The sequence below is a fragment of the Chiloscyllium punctatum genome, chromosome 38 (genome assembly GCF_047496795.1).
Source record: "Chiloscyllium punctatum isolate Juve2018m chromosome 38, sChiPun1.3, whole genome shotgun sequence".
In the NCBI taxonomy this organism is placed as follows: Eukaryota; Metazoa; Chordata; class Chondrichthyes; order Orectolobiformes; family Hemiscylliidae; genus Chiloscyllium; species Chiloscyllium punctatum.
The window spans coordinates 7,015,855-7,034,097 of NC_092776.1; the positions used below are offsets into that span (position 1 = coordinate 7,015,855).

Here is an 18,243-nt window from a genome sequence, read left to right on the forward strand (position 1 = left end):
CAGAGAACTCCTCTGGGATACCCGCACCAACCAACCCAACTGCCCGTTGGCTGAACACTTTAACTCCCCCTCTCACTCCGCCAAGGACATGCAGGTCCTTGGCCTCCTCCATCGCCAGACCATGGCAACACGACGGTTGGAGGAAGAGCGCCTCATCTTCCGCCTAGGAACCCTCTAATCACAAGGGTTGAATGCAGACTTCTCCAACTTCCTCATCCCCCCCACCCCCCCACCTAATCTCAGTCCCAATCCTCGGACTTAGCACCACCTTCTTGACTTGCAATCTTCTTCCCGACATCTCTGCCCCCACCCCCTCTCCGGCCTATCACTGATACCTTAACCTTCTTCCCAACGCCCCTCCCCCAAGTCCCTCCTCCCTACCTTTTATCTTAGCCTGCTTGGCACACCTTCCTCATTCCGGAAGAAGGGCTTATGCCCGAAACGTCAATTCTCCTGCTCCTTGGATGCTGCCTGACCTGCTGTGCTTTTCCAGCAACACATTTTCAGCTCTGATCTCCAGCATCTGCAGTCCTCACTTTCTCCTATGGAAATGGTCAATGGTAAATGTGAACTCTAGAAACTCTTAAAAACAAATTAGCTGAGTCACCAAGTTTAATGAAGAATACCTGTACTAAGTGGACATCATGGTAAGTGGAAGATGAAATCTGGGTACAGTTCCTGTATGTATGATTGGAAAGTTGGTCAGATAAAGGGCTGCCTTTTTGACTGGTATACTTGTGTATTGATTGTGCTGGCTTTGAGCAGGTTCTTGTAATATAGAAAGGAATCACTATTGCATGATTTTATGTTTTTCTCGCCTTGTTGTTACCAACAAATACCCTACTTACATTATTTTTTTTCTTCACTGCATAAGAGTTTCATTCTTGCCAGGGTAAGGTTTTGCAAGTTTTAGAGGTCATAGAATCCCTACAGTATGGAAGTAGGCCAGTCAGCCCATTGAGTCCACAATTACCCTTCGAAGAGCTTCCCACCCAGACCCAACCTCTTTCCCTCTACTTGTAACCCTGCATTTTCCATGGCTAATCCAGCTAACCTGTACATCCCTGGACACTATGAGCAATTTAACATGGCCAGTCCACCTAACCTGCACTGTGGGAGGAAACCAGAGCACCAGGAGGAAACCCATGCATACATGGAGAAAATGTACAAACTCTACATAGACAGTTGTCTGAGGGTGGAATTGAACCTGGGGCCTTGGAGTTGTGAGGCAGCATGCTAACCATTCCATTAACCACTGTTCTGTCAGATACTCACAACTTTTTAAAGTCAAAGTTGTTTTAGTATGAAGGACTCTTCAGCTGACTCCAATTCTATCCTAAATCATCAGATGCATATGTTTTCTAAGAGAAATCATAGATTAACAGTCAGAATGGGTTTTTAAAATAAAAATCCTACTTCTAACATTTTCAGAAAAGTTAGATAGGTGGGGATAACGGTGAAATAGCATGATAGTCAAGAATTGGAGAATCATACAGTACAGAAGAAGCCTTTTGGCCCATTGAGTCTAACACCAAAAATATACTACCACCTGTGCTAGTACTTCAGAGTTGAGCATCTGGAATCTGTGCTGCAGACATTGCTTCAGATCAAGGAGGCTGAAAGTTACCTGAAGAATTTACTCCAGTAAGCAGTCACAACCCTTAAATTAGATAATTTAAACTTGGTCTATGATCAAGGACAGGAGGGTGTGATTTTAAGTGAGGCAGGTATGAGGTCACAAGGGACAGCTCTCAAGAAACCTCAGTACCTTCAGTTAACCAAAGGTTAAGACAACTATGAGACCTATGAGGATAAGAGGGGGACTGTAGGGAGCATGACCTGAACATGTGGTAAAGGAAGGCATTCAAGTGAGGGAAGGAAACAGGAACATAGATTTAGGGGACAGTACAATTAGGGGGATAGATACTGTTCTTTGTAGGAATGAACACACCCTGAAGGTAGTGTTGCCCGTCTGCTGTCATGGGTTGGAAACAAACTTGGAGTGGGTGGAGAAAGATCCAGTTGTTATCATCCACATTGGTACTAACAATATTGATAGAACTATAAAGGAGGTTCTGCTGAAAATTTTCAAATAATTGTTAAAGTAAAATGCAGAACCTCAAAGTAATCCCAGGATTACTACCTGAGCCATGGACATATTGGATATGGGTAAATAAAGTAAGTAAAGTATTGGAGGAAAGGGTCTCAATTGATGGGGCACTTGCACATATTGGGATAGAAGAAAGCTGTTTTGATTGGACAGGTTAACTTGAACCATGCAGGGATAGTGTTCTGGTGAGCCAAATATTTAGACTAACAAGGGAGTGAGGGTTTGGGAGGGGGGAATGTAGGCTTATAAAGCAAAACAACATAATTGCATTACAGGAAACTATTTTGACGGTGATACTCAGAGGGAGACAGGAAAGGACAGCGTATTCAAACATTAAGAAGCAGGAGGAAATGGGAAAAAAGAGGAGCAAAAGATAAAAAAAAAGGCAAAATTGATAGCTCTTTACACAAATGCACATAGTATTTGGAACAAAATAAAGAAATTAATGGCAATATACAGGTTAATGGGAATGATTTTAAACCTGCTACAGTGGCATGGTTACAAGGATATCAAAGCTGGGAACAAAATATTCTGGCTTTTTAAAAAGACAGACTGGGTGGGTAAGGTGATGTGGAAGCTTTGTTATTACAGGATAGAATAAGTATGACAGCATAAAGTGATCTTGGATTGGTTAATGTGAAATCCATATGAGTGGAAGTCAGGAATAACCAGAGAAGAACTACTGGTGGGTGTAGTCTATAGGAAAGAAATAATCAGGACATGATGAGGACTTGTAAAAATGGCATTAATCATTTGGAAAATAAAGTTGGCAAAGGTAGGCATCAGAAAGCTTTCATAGAGTATATTAAAAATACTTTCCTGGAACAATGTTATGGATCCAACCAGGGATCAGCTCATTTTGGATCTGATAATGAGGCAGATTTAATAAATCATCTCCGAGTAAAAGATCTTCTTTTAGGGATCAGTGACCATGAAATTGGTGGAATATAGCATTTAAGTTGAGAGTGAGAATCTTAGATCAGGTCTAACTGAGCTAAACTTTAAATAAGCGTAAGTAATAGGGATGACAGCAGAGTTGCTTGGTGTGGACTGTAGAAGGAGTTCAGAAAAGTTTAGTTCAGGAACAACACAGACTTTTAAGAATATACTTCATTACTCAGAAAAGATGTATCCCAATGAGGAATGAGGATTCTAGGAAGGAAAGCATCAATGACGATTAACCAAGGAAGTTAAAGATGGTATCAAACTTGATGAAGCAAAAAAATAGAATGTGGCAACGATTACTGATAAACAAGAGGATTGGGAAACTTGTAAAAGTCAACAAAAGATGATTGAAAAGTGATTAAAATTGACAAAATAAATTGAAGGCAAACTAGCAAGTAAACTAAAAATGGAAAATAAGAGCTTCTTTAAATGTATAGAAAGGAATTAGTGCCAAAATAAACATATGCCCCTTAGAGGTTGAGGCTGGTGAACTAATAATAAAGAATCAGGAATTGAAAGAGGATTTGAACAAACACTTTGTATCAATCTTCACAGTAGAGGACATTACTAGCATTCCAAAAATACTAAATAATCAAAAGGACCAAGAGAAGGTAGGATGGGGGAGAGTGTGGAAAATAAACACGATGATAGTCACTAGAGAAAGAGAACTTAGGAAATTAGCGGGACTCAAGGCTGGTAAGTCCCCTGGACCTGATATGTTGCATCTTCAGATTTCAAATGAAGTAACTACAGAGATAATGGGGGAATGCACTGGCAGTAATCTTTCAAGGATCTTTAGTTTTAGGGAAAAGTCCCAGTGCTTTGCAAAACTGCCAAAGTGACACCCTTTCTCAAAAAGGAAGAGAAACACAGCAGATAACTATAACACAATTAGCTTAACATCTGTCATTGGTAAAATGCAAGAGTCTATTGTAAAGGATTAATAATGGAGCATTTAGAAATATATACTATAAGCAAGTAGAGTTCTGAAGGGAGCCAGTGGATGTAATATATTTGGATTTCCAAAAGATGTTCAATAAGGTACTGTATGTCAGGCTACTTTATAAAATAATAGCCTATTGTGTTGAGAGTAGTACATCAGCATGGATAGAAGATTGGTAAGTTCCATCACAGAACACACCAGATGGCCTCTTTCTTCAGAGACCGCAATTTCCCATCCCACGTGGTTAAAGATGCCCTCCAACGCATCTCGTCCATATCCTTTACCTCTGCCCTCAGACCCCATCCCTCCAACCGTAACAAGGACAGAACGCCCCTGGTGCTCACCTTCCACCCTACCAACCTTCGCATAAACCAAATCATCCACCGACATTTCTGCCACCTCCAAACGGACCCCACCACCAGAGATATATTTCCCTCCCCACTCCTTTTCACCTTCCGCAAAGACCGTTCCCTCCATGACTACCTGGACAGTTCCACTCCCTACAACCCACCTTCCCGTCCTGGCACCTTCCCCTGCCACCACAGGAATTGCAAAACCTGCGCCCCCCACCTCTTCCCTCACCTCCATCCAAGGCCCTAAAGGATCCTTTCACATCCATCAAGGTTTTACCTGCACATCCACCAATATCATTTATTGTATCCATTGCTCCCGATGCAGTCTCCTCTACATTGGGGAGACTGGACACCTCCTAACAGAGCGCTTTAGGGAACATCTCTGGGATATCCGCACCAATCAACCACACCGCCCTGTGGCCCTACATTTCAACTCTCCCTCCCACTCTGCTGAGAACATGGAGGTCCTGGGCCTCCTTCACCGCCACTCCCTCACCACCTGACGCCTGGAGGAAGAAAAACTCATCTTCTGCCTCGGAACACTTCAACCCCAGGGCATCAATGTGGACTTCAACAGTTTCCTCATTTCCCTTTCCTCCACCTCACCCCAGTTCCAAACTTCCAGCTCAGCACTGTCCCCATGACTTGTCCTACCTGCCTATGTTCTTTTCCAGCTATCCACTCCACCCTCGTCCCTGACCTGTCACCTTCATCCCCTCCCCCACTCACCTATTGTACTCTATGCTACTTTCTCCCCACCCCCACCTTCCTCTCATTTATCACTCCCTTCAGGTACTCTGTCTGTATTCCTGATGAAGGGCTTTTGCCCGAAACGTCGATTTTACTGCTTCTTGGATGCTGTCTGAACTGCTGTGCTTTTCCAGCACTAATCCAGAATCTGGTTTCCAGCATCTGCAGTCATTGTTTTTACCTGATAGAAGAAGAAGAAGAAGAAGAAGAAGAAGAAGAAGAATTGGGCTTAGCGGGGCTTTTTAATTAACCAGTGGAGTGCCATAGAGACCAGTGCTGGGGTTATAATTATTTATGATATATAATAATGAGGAAGATTAATGTGCTATTGCCAAGATTGCGGATGGTACAAGATTAGGTGGGAAGGCAAGGAATTAGAATGACATCAGAACTGTAGAGGGATATAGACAGATTAAGTGAGTGGGCAGAAACTTAGCAGGTGGAATATAAGATGGGATGTTTTGTGCTTTGACTAGAAGAGTTGAATATCATTTATTCTGCAGAAGTTCTGCAGAAAGCACGGACAGATTTGGTGGTCCTTGAGCATAAATCCCAGAAAGCTTGCATCCATGTTCAATGGGCAATAGGCAAAGCAAATGGACTATTTTTATTTCAAAGGGAGTGGAATGTAAAAATAGGAAAGTCTAGCTAAAAATATATAAGGCACTAGTCAAACCACAGTTGAAATACTGAGAACAGTTTTGGTCCCCTTACCTAAGGAAATACATACTGGCATTGGAGGCAGCCAAGAGCAGATTCACAGTACAAACAGATCTTTCTTATGAAGATAGTTGAATAGGTTAGGTTTGTATTCATTGGAGTTTTGAGAGAGGAGCGGTGCTCTTATTGAAATATAAAAATTTTTGGGGGCTTGACGAGGTAGATGCACAGAGCGTATTTCCCCAGAGTTTAGGACCAGAGAACATAATTTCAGAATAAGGGTTCACCCATTTAAAATAGAAAATATGAAGAATTTCTTTGGGGGTAGTAAATCCCTAGAATTCTTTACCGCAGGATGCTGTAGAGAGAGGCTGAGATGGACAAATTTTTAACTACTAAGGAAATTAAAGGATATGTGGATAAAGCAGAAATGTGATGTTGATAATCAGATCTCATTGAATGAGTTAAAGGCCTACTCCTGTTCTTATTTTGTGTTTCTGCTCCTGTGTCTTATGATCTAACCATTTCCTCAGGTTTTAGATTCTCTGATTGAACTAAATTTACAATTGAAGCAAAGATGTATTCAAATCTGGATTGAGATGCTGCTTGTGGATGAAATTAGTTTTTAAAAAATGATTTTGTGTTCTATTTGTCATTCATTGAATTGAAGTAATCTGTTGTGCCTTTGTATACACTTGAGATATAATTTTTAAAATCTTCTTATGGGATGAGTGCATAACTGGCAAGACCAGCTTTTGTTGCCCATCCATAATTGCCCTTGTAACTGAGGGGCTTGTGGAGCCATTTCAGAGGGCATTAAGGGTCAGCCACATTGCTGTGAGTCTGAACTAAAATCTAGGCCAAACCAGGCAATAATGGTAGAATTCCTTCCCTAAAGGGAAGCAGATTGATTTTTACAACCATTATGCTCCTCTTTACTGATATTAGTTTTCAATTCTGGAATTTGTTAATTGTATTAAATCTACAGAGGTGGGGTTCAAAACCAAGTTCTCAGATCTTTAATCTGAGCATCTGGATTACTCTGCAATTGATATTATTACTATGCCACCAACTCTCCACTTGTCTTTGTATCTCCTGACGTCTTCAATATTTTGTTTGTGATCCATATAACTGCTGTGAAACAAATTAATTTCTGGTGCAGATCATTCTGAATTTATTTTTAAATATGCTGATTTTCCTAGTATAAAGGCACATCATATTTTAAATCAGCAGTCAATCTTCCCTCAGGCTGATGTTTGGTCTGTTTCTAGATTTTAGTCACTTGCTCACAGCATTTCTGATTAAATACACGTGTTCAAAAATTTAGTACTTCGATGAAAGGAAGGACTTCTGTTTAGGGAAGTAAACATAACGAATAGATTATGACATTGCAACATTTTTAAACTTTTAAAATGAAGGAAACAGCCAAAATATTCATGTCTAATTTTATTGCATATTCATGTCTTTTGTGTATTTTTGGAGTTAAGCCATTTTCTGTATATCTATAGTACAGTTGTAGTTATTGAAAATAATAATTGTTGTTTAAAGGTCTGAAATGATTATTACTTGATTGAATGTAGGAAGCATCGCCCATTGTGATTATGCCACTGGAGTTTGGTTAAGGTAAAGAAGGAGCTTGCAGGAGACAGACCTAGGGCTAGGCTAGTGTACTCTAAGCCATCTCTATGGTAATCTGGGTTATAGTCATATAAACTGGAAATTGTTGCAGTAATGCAATAAACCTCACATTATGTATTCAGCAAGAGTCTTCTAGTTAAACCGGAAAGTTGGCTATCCTCATCAGAGCTAGATCACTTCAAACAATAACTAGTAATTACTAATTTAGTAATTGGAGGAGGAGCAACACAGGTGACTATATTTTTTTAATGAACTATCCTTCCAAATCTGTGAAAGATCCTAATTTAGAACATTGATTTTGCAAGATCATAGTTACATTGTGCTTCTTGTTAAAACAGTGGGGTATTGTTTGGGTTGCCATCTCATTTGCAAAATGGCTAAGACTTAATTGTATCTAAAACTAGCCTAATTTTGTTGTCCACACTCTGTTTTTGAGAATTACACATTGTCTGACTTTATATCGATTACACCTTAAGTTACCTCGGGATAGCAAATTGAAAGAAATTCTGGGATTTGCATATTAATCAATTAAAACCAATAAACACAAAAGCATACCATAAACATACCCTTGGCAAAGGCAAATTCAGTAAATCAGATTTTCTCACATGCAATCACCAGTCCAGGAGAAAAGAACACTGAAAGAAACAATCTAACAGCAGAGAAAGAACTCAAACTTTTAACTGCAGCAGAGAGAGACCTGCATCTGGCAGCTTCAACTCTTTAAAAAAAATTCCTCAAACTTCCAATGAAAGCTAAACAAAAATCCTGAGTCTGTGAGAGCCTGACTCCACTCAATCATTAATTTAAAATAACTCTGTGCTTAAAACTCTTTAACTACTGCTTTTGAAGTAGTCATTCCAACATCACTGACAAAATCTCTCTACAATAGAAACAGCACAGAATAAATTTCTCAAAGGCACAGTACTGTTACAGGTGGGATGATCTTTAGGAGGTCAGTGCAGACTTAATGGGCCAAATAGCACCTGTCTGCTCTGTAGGGATTCTTTGATTCATTTGAGGAGTCTGGGTCTGTACTTGGAATTTAGAATGATGAGGTTGGGGGTGGAAGGGGATATCCGGTTGAAACTTAGAGTATACTGAAAGGTTTGGATAGAGTGAGCATGGATAAGATGTTTCCACAAGTAGCAGAAATTGACCCAAGGGCACAGCTTCAAGATGAAGGGGCCCTTTAGAACTGAGATGAGGAGGAATTTCTTCAACCAGAAGGTGGTTAATCTGTAGAACTCATTTCTGAAGAGAGCTGTGGAGGCCAAGTCATTGAGTGTATATAAGACAGAGATACATGGAATTGATTAGTAAGGAAATCAAGGGTTGCTGGGAGAAGGTAGGAGAATAAGGTTGAGAAAGCTATCAGCCATGATCAAACAGCAGACTTGATGAGCCGAATAGCCTAATTCTGCTCCTATATCTTATGGTCTTATATTTCATTGTTGATTGACTAACCGTTCATAGCGTTCAAGAGGGAATCCTCTATCCCAGTACCCTTGATCATAGGGGAGATCTGATATTGCTCATTTAGTATGATAGGCACTCCTCAATGGAGACAATATGGTGTTCTCGATGGCAGGAGAGCCTAACAAGTCCACACCAACCTTCCGAAGAGCAACCCACCCATGTGATCTAACCTTAGTAATCAATGTGGAACCTTGTTGACTGCTTTGCTGAAGTTCATAGAGATGTTTACCATTCTGTCTTCATTTTCTTCTGTCATCTCTTCATAAAATTCAATTAAATTAGTGAGACACAATTTCCCGTGCACAAAGTCATGTTGACTATCCCAAATCAATCCTCGCCTTTCCAAATCCATGTAAATCCTGTCCCTCAGAATCCCCTCCAATAACTTGTCCTCTACTGGCATAAGACTCACCGGTCTATAGTTCCCTGGCTTTTCCTAACAGCCGTTCTTAAATAATGGCATCACATTAGCCAACCTCCAGTCCTCCATCACCTCAACTGTTGCTGTCATTAATACAGATATCTAAGCAAGGGGCGCAACAAGCTGTTGGGGGAGGAAATGAGGAACGTTGATTTTCCTGCTCCTCAGATGCTACCTGACCTGCTGTGCTTTTCCAGCACCACTCTGATCAAGTCCATTCAGTGTCATGAAAGCCGAAATTTCCTTTGCTCTTTCAGATAAGAGTACGTGCCAGTATCCTCTGAGTAAACCAGGATTAGAAATATAAATTGATTGTCCCACCTCCCCAATGCCATCTTCCAAAACTGACATAAGGTTCGAATTGGATTTAGTAACTGACGTTTTGGTAGCCCACAAACAGTCATTGGATAGCCATCTGGTTTTCGTACCATCACTATGGGTGAGCTCCATTTGCTGCAACTCGCTTTGGTGGAATGTTCTCTTTCTGTCTTGCAACCCCCAGCTGGTTAAATGTAAGTTTCAGTACTTAGTGGTACTTAGTGATACTGAGGAAAGAGAAATTGCAGTTAGCTGTGTTTTGTGTTTGGTTCCTTGATACCTGATATATAAAAATATACACATGCTAATTAATAATTCCTCAACAGTGCTTACTCAACAAGACTGAGGTGATTACTACAACATTCAGTTGGCTTCTTTCTGGAAATGTGTCAAAAGAATGGTTTAATTTATTATGGATAGCTGTTAACGCTTAAATGTTTACATTTGTAAGAGAGTTGTCATTTAGATATTGCTGTAAATGCTACTTTTATGATGCAAAGATTGACTCAAGTATAAACATTGAGGTTAACTTGTGAGTTTGTCAAACATAAACAGAAAAAGTAATTATAGTACCAGTATTTATTTAGCTTCTCTATTTTTAAAATGATATTTTTAATTAAATGAAAAACTAATTTTGTGAAAGATAGTTTAAAATCTATGAGAAGGAATACTACTTCAGTGTGCCTGACTGACGCTATCTTGGAGTTCAATATATACTGCAAATGCTGTCAAAGTGCATTCGAAATTAAGCACGCCTTTTGAGCGTATGGCGATTATATCAATTTAACAGAGGTGCAGGTCGTAAAGCTCTCAATAAAACATTAAAAGTACAAATGATGGTTAGGTTTAATCATGTAATTGTGAAATATGAAATTTAAAAATGTTTCTGCACTTAACGTTTTATACTAGGATTTTTAGAACTAAAAGTGTAGCAATTGGATGGGGGAAGATAGGTGATAGATTAGAGATGCGTTTTGAGCTACTTCTTGGAGCCTTATAACCCCAACTGTGGCTGAATATACTTGCGTATGGTGGAGAACCATTGCACTTTTAACACTAAAAAGAAATCTGTTTCATTGTTACTATATACTTCATGGGCTTTGCCATATTTAAAATAACGTGAAGTGCATCTATGTACTGAATCATGTGTACAACAAAAAAAATTGATTTTTTAATTTTTTTTTATTCTCTGGGAGTGCTAAGTGTACTGAAGACATTGTGCATGTTGACAGTTTGTGGCTTCTTTTCAGAATTTGTGGGTTGCTTATGTGTTGAAGTGTAACCCTGGTATTTTAAAAAGGTTTTTGGATTTGTGTTTTTGCTGCTCAGCTGAGTTCCTCAAGTTGTTGTTTAGCATATTTTGTATCTGATTCTTGGATTAAGGATGCGTAGTTATGACATTATAGACTTTGTAACAGACTAGAAGCACATTTTAAATATTGACACTATGCACCTTTAAAAAGTGGCTTGCAAGTGTCACTTGACTTCTATTTTAGATTTAGCTACAATTGGAACCAGATTGAGTACTGATCAGAAGAGGTACATGAAATTTACTGACCTTATCCAAAGGTAAATAGAAACTCGTTGACATGACTTCTCTGGAGGTGTGAATGGCTCTTTATTATCTCCCCAGAAGAAAATAAAATTAACAGAAATTGGTAGAAAACAATGTCTGCCGTTAACAAGAATAATCACTTTATTCTGAGAGCAGCGAGAAGAAGCAGGAACTCCAGCCAGAATTAACTTTGCCTAAATATAAAGCATTGGAGTATGTGATGCTCATTTAACAAGTTGGTGCAGATAGGGTAGGTTGAATGACCTCTTTTCTTTTAGTAATAATTGATTCTCTGATTCAAGTCTTCCCCATCAATGCCCCAGGCCTCACCTCTTCTTTCCAGTCAGCTTCTCATAGACCTCAGCTTCTTGATATTTCAAAAATCTGCCTACTTCCTCTTTTAATATTTATGATCTAGCTTTCACGACTCTCTGGGATAAAGGATTCAGACATTCACTACCTTCTGAAAGAAAAATTTCACTAACGTCTCAGTTTGAATGAGCGCCCTGTTATTCTCCAACTGTGTTCCCTAATTTGAGATTCCCTTATTGGTGGAAACACTATCTCAACATTTACCCGACAAGCCCCCTCAGAATCTTGTACATTTCAATAAGATCATCCCTCATTCTTATAAATTCTAATGACATAATGCCTAACATAAGACCTTAAGAAATAGGAACGAGAGTAAGCCATTTGGCCCCTTGAGTCTGCTCAGCCATTCAATAGGATCATGGCTGATCGGGCAATCTTTACATCCACTTACCTGCCCTTTTTCAATAACCCTTGACTCCCCTGATGATCAAGAATCAATCTATTTCAACCTTAAATATACACAAGGATTCTGCCCCCATAGCTGTCTTGGCAAAAGTTCCAAAGAACCTCAACCTTTTGAGAGAAGAAATCTCAGTCTTAAATTAGCAACCTTTGTTCTGAGACTATACTCTCCTGTGAGGGGAAATATCCTCTCCACGTTTACCCTGCCAAGCCCCTTAAGAATTCTATATGTTTCAATGAGGTTAGCTTTTGTTCTTCTAAATTCCAGTGAGTAGAGCCCTAGCATGTTTAGATGTCACTCAGGATAATTCCTCCATACTAAGGATCATCCTGGTGGATCCTAGCAATAATTTTATGTGGTAACTCATTGAATAACTTTGGGAAATGCAAATACATTACATCTACCTGTTCTTCTTTATCAACTTTTCTTGTTGTGCCCTTAAAGAACTATGCACATTTGTGAAACATGATTTACCTTTCACAAAGCAATGTTTAATATGATTGCATTAATTAGAATTCCTTCGGCCCAGCAAGTCCACATTGACCCTACAAATAGTAAGCCACCCAGACCCATTCCTCTACCTTATATTTGCCCCTGACAAATGCACCTAATCTATACATCCCTGAACACTATGGGCAGTTTAGCATGGCTAAATCACCTAACCTGCACATCTTTTGGATTGTGGGAGGAAACCCACACAGACACTTGGGAGAATGTGCAAACTCCACACACATAGTCGCCCGAGGCTGGAATTGAACCCAGATCTTTGGCACTGAGAGGCAACAGAGCTAACCACTGAGCCACTATGTTGCCCCAAGCTTGAAGCTTTTCTAAATGCTCTATTTCCTCAATAATGAATTTTAGCATTTTCACAGCCATTGATGTTAGGCTCACTGGTTTATAGTTTACTGCTTTTTTTTCCTCTCTCTCCTTTCTTTAATACGATGTCACATTAACAGTTTTCTAAACTACTGGAAGCCACCTGAAATCTAGTTAAATTTGGAATATTTCGATCAATGGCTCTACTATTTCTGCAACTACTTCCTTTAGAAACCTTTAAAGTCCCATGAGTTTCTCAAATGTTTTGTTCCTCATGATAGAGTGTATGAGACCCTCCCTCCCATTGGCATCTTGCTTATCTGATCCTTTGGATGTTTAAAATGTCTTCAATAGTGAAGATTGCAAAAGGTAGGTTTAGATCTTCCATTTCTCTGCTCATTAGCAATTCCTCGATTACATCCTCCAAAGAGCCAACTTTCACTTTAGCTGCTGTCTTTCTTTTCATATACCCATAGAAGCTCTTGCTGTTTGTTTTTATACTTGTTGCTCATTTACCTTCATAATCAAGTTCTTCCTTTTTTATTAGCTTTTTAGCCATCTGTTTTTGGTTCTTAAATATTCCCAACCCTCTGACCTACTGCTGGTTTTTGCTGCTTTATGTACTGTAGTTTTTGATTGGATACTGTCCTTGACAGCCTTGCAGACCATAGGTGATTCATTCTTCTCATTGATTCCTTCTTTTTGACTGGAATATTGGTGCAAGTATCCCATGGATCAGAAATCCTTTCTCTCATCTTTGAGCCATGCATTTACCTCTCTAATCTTATTTACTGTAAATGCCAATTTATACATGGCTTAGTTAGTAACCTGAGATTATTATCTTCGTAGTTTTGCTTTTAAGTTTAGCCTTGATATGCTTGTAATTCCTTACTGCAGCCTCTTTCTTAGTCCTACGATGTCATTGGTGGACCATGACGTCTGGATCCTTCCTCTCCCAGTCCAAGTTCTCCACCAGCACTGAAGAGATGTCTTGAACCTACCTTTGCACTAGGTAGGCAATGCAGCCTTCTCGACACTCTGTCCTCACTGCAGAGAACAGAGTTTTCTCCCCTTTATTAGTTACTACATTTCTCTTTTCTTCCCTAACTTGAATGGAGCTCTGTACCGTAGTACATTGGTCTGTTTGCTCATCTTCCCTGCATTCTTTGCCATGCCCACACTGGGAACAAAAACCTCATACTCATTGGACACGGGAATGGAATGCGACTCTTCCAAAGCTAAAATTTTCACTTGTAGTCACACCATCTTGTCTTAGAGTCATAGAGATTAACAGCATGAAAATAGACCCTTAGTCCGACTCATCTATGCTGACCAGATATCCTAAACTAATCTAGTCCCATTTACCAGCACTTAGCCCATATCCCTGTAAACCCTTCCTAGTCATATACACATCACCCTTTGCATGGAAACATTGCCCCTTAGGTCTCTTTTAAATTTTTATCCTCTCATCCTAAACCTATGCCCTCTAGTTCTGGACTGTCCCACCCCAGGAAAAAGGCCTTGTCTACTTACCTTATCCATTCCCCTCATGATTTTATAAGCCTATTATAAGGTCACCCCCTCAGTCTCTGATGCTCAAGGGAAAACAGCCCCAGCCTATTCAGCCTCTCCCTATAGCTCAAACCCTTCAATTCTGGCAACATCGTCGTAAATCTTTTCTGAACCCTTTCAAGTTTCACAACAACTTTCCGATAGGAGGGAGACCAGAATTGCACACAGTATTCCAAAAGTGGCCCTGACCATGGACAAAATTTGATACAGTTAATCTAAGGTGTGTAATGCATCAAGTCCAGATAGTGTAATGTATAATTTTCTTCAAGGTAGTACTGTGCTATGAAATAAAACTGGGTCTCACATGTCTTTATACTGGACACTGACAATAACTCTGTTTGAATTTGGTAAATAATTTGAATAAATACTGTATACAGTGCAACTATGTCACAATAGCAAAAGTGTCTGAAGATTGTTTTGTTTTATCCATTTTAAATAAATTGTGGCATTTAAACTTTAACTATTTAGATTAGGTTTTGAATGGCTGTACAGTTTTGGAATTCATTATTGCTGGCAACACTGAATGGTTACAATAGCCATTGGAAACTGGCAAAATGGATTTCACGAATTTCCACTTTGTGGTAGGTCCTGTGTCAGATCAGCATACCTTTTGTGATGGCAAGAAGAAATGTGCAGTATTTCTTCACTTTGTTATTTGTGCACTCTGTCAGGGAAGAAAATAATTGACAATGTGCGTGATAGTGTAGGAATTTCTGCCATTTATCTTTATTGCTTGCTTTTACTAATATATGATTTTTAAAACAAATTCTGCATCTAAAATAATTTCACTGATGAATTGTTTTTCTTGAGTTCCCCAAACCTCCTACATTACAAATGTCATCGCAAAAATAATGATTTCTGTAAATAGCAGTTTTCAGTATCTTTGTACTAAGTACAAGCAAAATTTGAATTGGGTAGCATGTTGTCTTTTTCACTTAAATGTTTTTTTTAATATAACTTCAGGTGCATGCTCAGTAACAGTTTTGCCTTGTAACAGTTGTAATGATTAGATGGATAAAGAATTATTACGTTTCTTAAAGACTGTTGTATTTTGTTTAGATTTACAGGACTGGAAGGACCAAGTGGCTTTGGTTTTGAACTGACCTTCCGGCTAAGACGAGAAACTGGGGAAACAGCGCCACCAACCTGGCCAGCTGAGCTGATGCAAGGTCTGGCGAGATACGTATTCCAATCAGGTAAAGTTCATTTAGAGTTAATTTGTTGATATTGTGTAAGTTGAGGTAATATTGTACCCAGATTTTGCTTCTGACAAAACAATGCATCTTCTTCAGCTGATATTTCATTAAGAACTCAATGTAGTACTGAGAGTCGATTTTTAAAACACTAAATTTTTGTTCTTTCTACTTTGATGTGTCCAATTGAGCTACTTAATGGTGTGCCTAAACAGTAATTCCTCCTGCCTCTCATATAGTTGGGGACTTCATACTATCTAAGTCAAATGTGGTCTTTTGTGAACTTATTTTTATCCTGTAAAACTAAAGGTAAGGCAATGAGAAATATTGTAACCTGACAAGTGACATTCCTCATCAAAATGAGGACATCTAAGAAAAACGGCCGATGAGGAAACATAAGAATTTGGAATTTTCAAGTAGTGGATATACTTAGACTGTGAAATGATTGCTCCTTTCAACAGATTTGGTCGAGTGATGATTTAAGGCTCTCAGGATATATGTAGTAAAATATATTGTAACAAAACAAAAAGCAACATGGCCAGTCTAAACCAACTTTTCTCCCATAAATGAGGTCAATAAGTTTTTGGTAATGCATTGGTATGCTATAAACGGTTTAACATTTTACTAGTTTTTCTGATGGCTGATATGCTTCACATCCAACTTTTTAATGTTTTGTTTGCCTGATACAGTGTGCAATGCCATCTTTTGCTTCTCTGCAATCTACCAGAATACTTGAGTTCGTCATCAAATTTCATAATCATTTGCCCTTTCTCAAGTTCTTGCTGTTCTCTCACAGAGAAGCAGAAAGCCAAAATTAAGGGATAGAATTTTGGAAATGAGAAAGATCACAAATTTCAGGGCAAAGTTTGGTTTGTGGCAGTTTTACTAAGGCCTTCATTCACTTCTTAAACCCACATACATCTTAAAGCAGCTCAAACACACTTGGCATCCTGTTAGAAAATTCAGCTTGCAAACAATTATTTCCATTTCTTTTAGTTTAGTTTCTTAATCCCTTTGCTTCTTTAGGAAGTCATAAAACTTTATTTTCATTCTTAGCCTGTGAACACTTATGTACAGGCCATCATTTATTGCCCATCCCTAATTAGCTGTCCTTTCTTTACTAGATAGTAGAGGTTTCAAGGCTGGAAGGTGCTGCTAGAGACGGCTTGGCGATGCTTTCTGCAATGTGCAGGCTACCTCTAGAAGTTCCCATCATCTCTCATGCTAATCAGCGGCCGACTTGATTCACTCAACATGCAAATACCACACATGCTATGGACAACATTCTGGTAGTAGCACTGAAGACTTGTTCTTCAGAATCTGCTGCATGTCTAGCCAAGCTGTTCAATTATAGCTATAAAACTGGCATTTATTTGACGATGTGGAAAGTTGTCCGGGAATATCATGTACACAAAAAGCAAGACAAATCCAACCTGGCCAAGTATTGCCCTAACAGTCCACTCTCATCAGTAAAATGAAGGGTGTTGTCAACAAAAGTGCTATCAAGCAGCACCTGCTTAGTAATAACATGTTCACTGACACCCAGTTTGGATTCTGCCAGGACCACTGATTTCTTGACTTCACTACAGCCTTCGTTCAAACGTGACAAATAAGGTGAAGTCCAGAGGTCAGGTGTGAGCAACTGCTGTTGGCAACAAGGCTATGTTTGACAGTATGGCATCAAGGAGCACTAGCAAAACTGAAGTCAACAGGAATTGGGGGGAATCTTTCTGTTGGTTGGATTCATATCTGGCACATAGATAAAGGGTTGTAGTTGTCGGTGGTCAGTAATCTCAGCTCCAGGACATCTCTGCAGGAGTTTCTCAGGATAGTGCTCTAGGCCCAACCACCTTCAGCTGCTTCATCAATGATCTTCCCTCCATCATAAAAGCAAAAGTGAGAATATTCAGCACTATTTATAACTCCTCAGGTAGTGAAGCAGTCCATGTCCAAATGCAGACAATATCCAGGCTTGGGCTGACAAAGACCAACAAAATTTGTACCACCCATATGCCTGACAATGACCATCTCCAAAAAGAGACAATTTAACAATTGCCCCTTCACATCCAGGAGAGTTTTCATCACCAAGTTCCCCACTGTCAAAATCCTGGAGTTATTATTGACCAGAAATTAAACTGCACTGGCCATTCCTGTGCTATATATCTCTATGACGATAACTCTATCTACAGTGGCTACAAGAATAGATCAGAGGCCAGACTCATTTCCTGAGTCCTCAACATTTTTCCACATTTACAAGGCAAAGGGTAGGATTATAATGGAATGCACCCCAATTGTATTGATGTGTGCAACATCAACAACACTCAAGCTTGACACCATCCAGGATAAAACAGCCCGCTTGATTGGCAAACGCTCTCCACGTTTGATACTTAGTAGCAGTAGTGCATCTATAAGAAGCACCCCAGAAATCCACAAAGGCTGCACCAACTGCTAGTTCCCCTCTAAGCTATTCACCATCCTGACTTGGAAATAGATTGCTGTTCCTTCAGTGTTATTGGGTCAAAATTCTGGAATTCCTTTCCTAATGGCATTGTTACTTGGCCTACATCACACAGATATTAAAGAAAAATTGAAACCGCAACTATGTTTATGATTAACCACTATGTTAATTAAAACTAAAAATAAACATGTGATCTAACAAACTAGGAATCATGATGGAATCCACGTTGTCTAGTGGTACCCTTCGCTGGGAACATA

General features: G+C 39.4%; 1 protein-coding gene across 2 annotated transcripts in view; it reads left to right on the forward strand.

Annotated features, from left to right (window-relative positions):
• sufu (suppressor of fused homolog (Drosophila)) overlaps positions 1-18,243 on the forward strand; it is a 103,200-nt gene that overhangs the window by 15,894 nt on the left and 69,063 nt on the right. For both annotated transcript variants that reach the window (XM_072557088.1, XM_072557089.1), the window contains exon 3: positions 15,395-15,531. In XM_072557088.1, the coding sequence (XP_072413189.1) occupies positions 15,395-15,531 (137 nt within the window). The remainder of the gene's footprint in view (positions 1-15,394; positions 15,532-18,243) is intronic.